This window comes from Arachis duranensis, chromosome 10 (genome assembly GCF_000817695.3).
Source record: "Arachis duranensis cultivar V14167 chromosome 10, aradu.V14167.gnm2.J7QH, whole genome shotgun sequence".
NCBI lineage: Eukaryota > Viridiplantae > Streptophyta > Magnoliopsida > Fabales > Fabaceae > Arachis > Arachis duranensis.
The window spans coordinates 2616232-2623960 of NC_029781.3; the positions used below are offsets into that span (position 1 = coordinate 2616232).

The 7729-nt window shown below is 32.7% G+C and overlaps 2 protein-coding genes across 6 annotated transcripts; one reads left to right on the top strand and one right to left on the bottom strand.

Moving 5' to 3' along the window:
- The first annotated feature begins 407 nt into the window (after window positions 1-407).
- LOC107468359 (protein NUCLEAR FUSION DEFECTIVE 6, mitochondrial) lies at window positions 408-3150 on the top strand. Of its 5 annotated transcripts, XR_002368962.2 has the most exons (5): window positions 409-636; window positions 759-880; window positions 2311-2380; window positions 2748-2794; window positions 2971-3150. XR_002368962.2 is itself a non-coding variant. In XM_016087635.3 (4 exons), exons 1-3 carry the CDS (start codon window positions 485-487, stop codon window positions 2753-2755), a joined length of 282 nt encoding a protein of 93 aa, XP_015943121.1. In that variant the 5' UTR covers window positions 409-484; the 3' UTR covers window positions 2756-2794; window positions 2971-3150. The 5 variants fall into 5 exon arrangements, 3 of the variants coding, with proteins under 3 accessions (XP_015943121.1, XP_015943122.1, XP_015943120.1); XR_001587976.3 differs by lacking the exon at window positions 2748-2794 and having other exon boundaries at window positions 408-636; XM_016087635.3 differs by lacking the exon at window positions 2311-2380.
- Window positions 3151-3950: 800 nt separating this feature from the next.
- LOC107468289 (uncharacterized protein At4g28440) lies at window positions 3951-5671 on the bottom strand. The gene is made up of 2 exons (XM_016087552.3): window positions 5253-5671; window positions 3951-4466 (listed from the first exon to the last, which is right to left on the bottom strand). The coding sequence occupies exons 1-2, from the start codon at window positions 5578-5580 to the stop codon at window positions 4276-4278; spliced, it is 519 nt and encodes a 172-aa protein (XP_015943038.2). The 5' UTR covers window positions 5581-5671; the 3' UTR covers window positions 3951-4275.
- Between the last annotated feature and the right edge of the window lie 2058 nt (window positions 5672-7729).

Here is a 7729-nt window from a genome sequence, read left to right on the forward strand (position 1 = left end):
TTCTATTATTCATTTTGAGTTAATTTTTATATATTTTTACTTCACAATAAAATAATATATAACATATGTTGATGAGTTTAAATATTACTAGATTATTTAATTTGATATTAAGTATATATGTCTAATTTATTAAAAAAATAAATTAATAAAAACGATTAATAACTATATTAAAATTGATATACTTAATACCAAATTAAAAAATATTTTAAACATATAATATATTATTTTTTTATTAATTAAATTATTATAACTTAAATTAATTTTAATAAAATAATTGAAAATTATAATTTTAACCTTGTCACGGTTATTACACTTGTACATATTAGTCATCACATACAAAATATAGCTCTTACAAATTTGGGCCCAAGTAAAACTCAATCCTATAACTCATCGAAAGAAAAAAAAAAAGAAAAAGAAAAACCCCAGAAAACAAAACAAAACCCCATCGTAGCTCGTTCATGCTAAAGAGCCTCTGTAGAAGACGATGTCCGCCGCGTCAGCCGCCAGGTCATTTCTGCGCTCCGCCGCCTCTCGAACTTCCGGGACGGCGAGATTAGCTTCCGGAGCTAGAGTAAGGCCCACCGAACCGCTGTTTCGTGTCCCGAAGCAAAGCTCACTCTCTAACCGCATTTTCAGGTAACACCAATCAATTGATTCCAAGACCTCACCCACTTTATGTTGAATTACATCAAAACCCTAATCCTGATTGCTTTACACAATTAGTTTAATTATTTTGTGGAATTACGGTTACTTTTTAGGTCGCCAGTGGAGTTGAGTAGCTGCGTGGAATCGATGCTTCCTTACCACACTGCCACTGCTTCGGCATTGCTCACTTCCATGCTTTCTGTATCTCGCCACTCTTATGGTTGGACCCCTGAAGGTATTCCCTCTACGCTCTCCACTTCTTGATGCTGATGTTGTGGCTGTTTGTTTGTTTCATTGTGTTGTTCAGTTCTTCATTACACAAGCTATGATTCTTTTTTTTTTTTCCGAAATATGAGGTGGTTGATTATACAAATGTTGGTTGTGGATTTGTATTTTTGTTGGACATGTCAAGGGTTGTTGAATGATGCTTGCTGTGAAGCTGAACTCCCAGAATTTTGATATGCTTTCCTAAATCATACCAAACTCTATACTGGCTGGGTCATCGAGTTTTTTAAAGTGTGGTTTCATCTTTCATTTGGTGAAGAAATTTTTATTGTAGAATGTAGGGGCTAAAAGATTTTTGGCTTTACAAAGCTGAAGACTATTATATGTACTCATTGCTAAAATCCCAATGTGGCATAAGTAGTTCTACTTGTCCTGAAAATTGATTTTGTGACAACTATGAAAATTGAAAAGTTCGGCTTGTTATAAACTTATAATACGGTACCTTCACCTCCTTGATTTTGCTATGTTGTCAGAAATAATAAAAAGTGGATCTGGAATAAGCTAATAACTTTATGGTGTGCTAAAATATAAAATTTTTAGAAACAAAATGTAAACATCTTCTCTTTTACAAAAAAATGTTCACTTGTTACAAAATCTTTCGTCTTCTCTTGTTTTTTCTTATTTGTACCCCTTTAATACGAGGATGGAGTTTTTGTGTGAATCAGCCTTTGAAGATGAAAAATGTAGGTGGATATGAACAAATATTTTTGCTTTTCAAACATTTCTTCTATTTCTCTAAAGGAAAAATAGGCTCTCTCTTGCTCTCAAAGTAAAGGTGTGCATTTTTTCCCCTTTGTAGGGCAAGAGAAGACTAGATGAAGATCAAGCATCAAAGATGGTGTCACATGGATTTATTTCAAATTTTGGGTTTTGAAGCATTGAGAACTTGTCTTCCATAGGTTTTTGAGAGGATGAGATTTCTAAATTGAATGTGGAATGATATATTGAACAACTTAACAGTATGCGTGGTAGTTTCCCTGAATTATAATTGGTCTGGAGCGAATTCTTGTAAGCAGTAACAAAGGAGCTTCATTTTGATTTATTGAGCATCTCCTGCTGTCTCTATCTGTCTTGGAAAAGTTATTATGGTTTATTATGTTTACTTATTTAGTGCACTCTGTTCCATTTTCGTTCTGATTTTAGTTTGTTATTATATGGATTGTTTACACAAAATAATATAATTCCTTTCAATTTTTTCTGGCTGCTGATGTGTTAATTGTTAGGCTTTTAATATTATGTGCTAAATTCATTGGTGATATTGTGTGATCATGCAAAGAGATCTATGGCATAGAATTTGATTTAAACTTCACCTCCATTATGAATCAACATTCACTAGAGATAATTCTACAAAAATCACACTGATTGATTGTATTCACTCAGATTGCAATGATGATGTATGATGATTGACAGAGGGTTCGAGCAAAGTTAAATGTAGATGCAACTAGAAAAGGTGGTCAAACTTTTTTTTTTCAGATTTGGAATTCACTTTTATTCCCGTTTGTCTAAAACCATAGTTTATTCATTATGATATTGCAGTTTTAAACTAAGACTAATTTGTCTGCTAACCATTCCCACAAAAATTTGAGTTATCATGATTAAGAAACTGTTTAATTATCTTAAGCAAGTTCCCAGATGACATAACTGAATAATGTGTTAAAAACCCGATGTTTGTGATTTTACTTCCCTTTCTAACTGAATAGAAATAATAATAGATACAACATTCAATTCGTACTTTTTGCATTAACAGATTGGTGGAAGTAGATTTTTCTTTCTTCTTTTGCAACTCTTCATTTTGACCTGGCTGTTTTCTTGTTTAGGGTCGTGATCATTTGCTGTTGGGCTTTAGGCTTGGGGACCTTGACGTGTAATGTTTCTTCATTTTCCATTTACTGTGCTTTGCCTTAATCCATAGGTTTATGTTTTGGATATAAATGATTTTGTAAAACTTGGATTATGGATCATATTGACCTTTCTGGTTGTGATTGACTATGAAAGCAAATATATTTGAATTTCTTAAGTTCTTTTGTTTTTCAATTCTAGATGGATGATTGTTGTGTTTGGATGCGGTGCATTGCTCGTACTTTGCATGGATTTCAGTTTACATTGTTAGACATGCTTAGAGGATTTTCTTCTGGTTGATTGTGAGAACACCCAAGACTTAAAACTGTAAAGCATCCAGAGCTGGTATCATGACTTAGGTATGATTATTATTATTCTATTTCAACATTGTTGAAACACTTTCTAAGTGCAATTTACAATAATTTATTTTCCAACCTTGTAATACAAGCAAGGCTTACCCAGACTTGGGTAACTAGTCCAGCGTAATCCAATCAAGTGAAACGCCGAACAACGTGGAGCACATCAAAGTTTGCTTAATATACACGCAAACTAATGAAATAAGAAAACCATAAAAATGGCCTTCACTATTGTGATCTTGCTTAACCTACCTTCTGCCGCAACCTTATTTAATTTTGGCCCCACTTATAAAGTTAATGGTGAGAGATTACACTGCATTTCCTCAAGTGTTAAAAAAAACTGGAGAGGATCCATTTCCGATTGGTCCCTGTGCCAAAAAAAGTCAACGTTGTTTTTTTTGGCACAGGGGCTAATCAGTCCAAAAAAAAATGATCAGGGACCGGATTGGGTGTTTTTTTTTCTTAGGGGCCTCGTTGTCCTTTCGAGGTAATTATCAGGGACCGGATGGGATATTTCTATAGGAAGCTGGTTCCATCTTATGTATATCCCAAATGTCTTGATATAACTGTTTTTCTGATTTCCTCACCCGATTGTTTTAAACTCCAAAAATTTTAATAGTTATGAATCAAGCTAGTCTAAAATGAGAATATTATTACCCTTGAATCAAAGTTGCAAGACTCACATATCATAAAAATTATAAATTTAACAAGAATTAACTTCTTACTTTATTATTCTACAAATCTCCTCATAGAAGATTATTTATTTATTTTTTCCGTTTTGAATAACTATGTTCTTAGTTGAGGCAGGAACATAACTAATTAATAGAAGCATAAACATCGTTCGCAAGTCCAATTCGATATATCGATGATTATATTAACACAATAAGATACTTCTCTTTTAAGTTCATTGGATACAGTTGCTGATAAAGATAGTAGCAAATCTATATATAGCTTGGCACACAAGATTGTTCAAGTGCCATGAACTTTTACCCTAAATGATGTCAAGCGTGTTGAAAGGAAAATGCCGGCAAATTAAAATGAGAAAGTATACCAATCCATCCATCCATCACCAGTTAAGTTTCACCCTTCACAGTATCCATTGCACCATAGATCAAACCATGTAGCTTTCTTTTGCATTCTTCTATGGGAATTATTCGTCAACGACATTCACCAATTCATATTCAACCAGAGAGAGGTTGTTATCTTCTTTCACTGTGAATTTCGCTGGTTCAGTTACCTCGATCCGGCCCCATTTGTCAACAGCTAGCCTCATTGAACCCTTGAACATGTCAATCTTTGCATTACGAAGAATTACGGTGGTTCCAGCCTTCATTAAGTCAACTGCACAGAAACAACAACCGGGACATAATAAATAACTGACACATTAAGGTTCCAGTCTTCATATAAGAAATTTTAACCATGTTACCAATCAAGTGACAGATATCCGAAATATGATGATATATAAGAAGGCATTCCATAATGTAAAATCCTTATACAGATATGCAGTATGGCCTCAGCAAAGAACAAAAACCAATTACTAATTAGGATTTCTTTGTGAATGAAGAAAAGAATGAGAATGGGGAGAAGAAGATTAAATTTTTTTATACAATGTTCATGTGCATCACATTTTTATCACTTGTTATCATATATATCATCACTCATGCATCATCAGACAGTCCCAGAAACTGTTTGATCAGGATACCATCTTTAATGTTCACATCCTTGGGTAGAACAAGTTATACTAGGGATGGCAAATTGAGTCATGACTCGTGAGCCTACTAATCTACATCCATCTAATCCAATTAAGGCAAAACCCAAACCAATATAGTTTCTAGGAGTGACATTTTCAATTATCAAAGACTGTAAGCCATTTTTATTTCTCAGGGACTAAATGGATTGTGATCTAATTTCTAAGCAGGTTGATTCCAAGGTCCCAAATGCAGTCTCCCATAACACGGTACAAATAAATACAATGCAGATCCCATTTCCAAAGTAGAAACTGTAAAAATCATAGAGATAAAACAGTGCCCAGATAGAAAGTTTCTATTTTTAAAAACGGGGAAGTAAAAAGATCCGAAATTGAACAAAAAGGATGACAAAGACGGGTGGGGGTAGTGAAATGAAGACCTTGTTGGTTGCGAGCGGTGAAGATGATGGTGCCGGTTTCGTCGCCGATGAGGCACTCGGCGATGAGAGTGGGGCGAACAGAGGGAGGGGTGGGTCTTCCTTTGTGGAGAACAGTGTTTGAAGATAAAACATTAGCGACCAAGGTGTGACCGGTGGTACCAGGTTTGAGCTGATCCACTTTGGTGAACACTGGTTTTCTCTTGGTTGGTTTCTTCTTGTTGTGTTTGCTGCTGTCACTTCCTTCTTCCATTGATTTCAGATTCTGAAGGATCGATCTGTGTCTGCTCCTTAGCTCCCAAGTTAATGGATCATTTACAAAGCCGTCCATTGCACTTCTTTGTATTAATCACTTTTTTTTATTTGTTGGAATCCAAGTGACACGTCCTTTCTCAACCAATCCTCAAGTGTCTCGCGTGACTTATCTATAAGTCTTTCCATTCTTCAATCTTCATGCTAACTTGCTAAATCTTTACCTCAATAGTTCTATATTGGTAGAAATTTAAGTAAAGGTAATTTTATATAAAGTATAATAATTTTACAGATTTAATTAAATTATCATTTAACAAAATTATTATTTAACAGTTTTTAATTATCAATTTCATATTACGATTCAATACGATTGAATTTTCACCTTTTATATTTAGTTCTTCCTAAATAATTGGAAAGATATATTGGATAATAGAAAAAGAGAACCAATTCCTAAGTAATTAGATAAATATAGAGTAATAGAAAAAAAAGTAATTACTTGAATTAATTACTTTTAAGGCATATAGACACCCCAAAAAAATTACTTTTAAGGAATATGCACGTTTTTAAAGTTTTTTAGACTGCGTTTGTTTACGAAGGACACTGAAGTAGGAATATAGAGACACAAAATCGTATTTGAAGAGACATAAACAAAGACAATATGTCCAGAAACACTAAATTAATATATTTTGTGTTCATCTTGACAGGAAGAATACGAAGACACTAACAAGGGATATAACTTATTTTTTATTTTTTTCATTATTTTTGTTAGTTTTTTATAATTATATTTTTTTATTATTATATTTTTCATCTCAAATTTTTTAAATAAAAAAATTAAAATAAATTAAATTTTCATAATTTATTTGAATTTATCACAAAATACGAGAATACAAAATTTTATATTTTTGTCCATCAATATCTTATTCTATTCTGTTCTCAATGTACTCGTAAACAAATGCAATCTTAATATTACATTTGTCACGTTTTCGCTTATTGAACATTACACCTTACTTTCTTACACTCTAGTTATTTGGAAACTAATTTTAGTGAAACGTGATGTTTAATCGTTAAAAAAAAGAAAAGTATAAGTAACCAAAAGCATATCAGCCAAAAGTTAAACAAAACTATATTAATTCATATTAATAATTAATTAATTTTAAACTTTTTAAATTTAAAATTTAAAAAATTTTAAATTAATTAACTAAACCTAATTAAAACCTATAAAAACCTTCCTCTTTTCTCTCACATTAACTTATCCACCTCCAACAATCACAAATTCGAAAAATATATAAAAGAACATCCATTTAATATGAAAAAGAAACATTCTGATACTTAATAGAAGAAACATCCATATATATTAATTCGTAGAGATTTTGAATTCATCCAAAGGTATTTGGCTGGGTTTTGGCTGATATGCTTTTGGTTCCCTAGCTTTACTCTTAAAAAAAACAATTTTAAATTTTTTAAATTCAAAATTTAAAAAATTTTAAATTGATTAAGTAAACCTAATTAAAACCTATAAAAACCTTTTTTTTTTCTCATATTAATCTATCTACTTCTAACAATCACAAATTCAAAAAATATATAAAAGAACATCCATTTAATATGAAAAAGAAACATTCTAATACTTAGTAGAAGAAACATCCATATATATTAACTCGTAAAAATTTTGAATTCATCCAAAGGTATTTGGCTGGATTTTGGCTGATATGCTTTGGTTCCCTAGCTTTACTCTGAAAAAAACACTAAAATTAAGCTTATAACTTTATAAGTAACTGTTGCAAGGTGAAGTAAAGGCATGAAACAGCGGCAACACATTTCCCATGAAATCCAACGTTGTCGCAAGCCACAAAAACAATAAGAGACAACAAATCTCTCTCTCTCTCTCTCGTGAAGGTGAAGCATACCTCTCTTGTTCAGCATTTTTAGATAACAGCAAATTCAAGTTACCACCTTTTTTTTTTTTCTAACATTCAATCCTTGAATCAACAAATGGATTCTGATTTCTGGACCTCGCGTATCGCCGCCGCCAAACGCCACCATGCCCTTCACCACCATCACCAACCTTCCCACTTTGGTTCGTATCTCTTTCTCTCTTCTCACATTCTCCTGCCTCTGTTTAGATTAATCTTTGGGCACTGTTAGATCGTTTAGGAGTGGATGATTTTGATATGGAAGATGGGGTTCGACCTGATTTTCCATGCCCCTATTGCTATGTGGAGCTCGACATC

Excerpts from the sequence above, each read along its gene's own strand:
- LOC107468359 (XM_016087634.3), top strand. The coding sequence starts at position 485 with ATGTCCGCCGCGTCAGCCGCCAGGTCATTTCTGCGCTCCGCCGCCTCT. Across the intron at positions 637-758 it reads CTCTCTAACCGCATTTTCAG|GTCGCCAGTGGAGTTGAGTA; the intron begins GTAACACCAATC and ends GTTACTTTTTAG. Across the intron at positions 881-1,729 it reads TTATGGTTGGACCCCTGAAG|GGCAAGAGAAGACTAGATGA; the intron begins GTATTCCCTCTA and ends TCCCCTTTGTAG.
- LOC107468289 (XM_016087552.3), bottom strand. The coding sequence starts at position 5,580 with ATGGACGGCTTTGTAAATGATCCATTAACTTGGGAGCTAAGGAGCAGA. Across the intron at positions 4,467-5,252 it reads CACCGCTCGCAACCAACAAG|TTGACTTAATGAAGGCTGGA; the intron begins GTCTTCATTTCA and ends GTTTCTGTGCAG.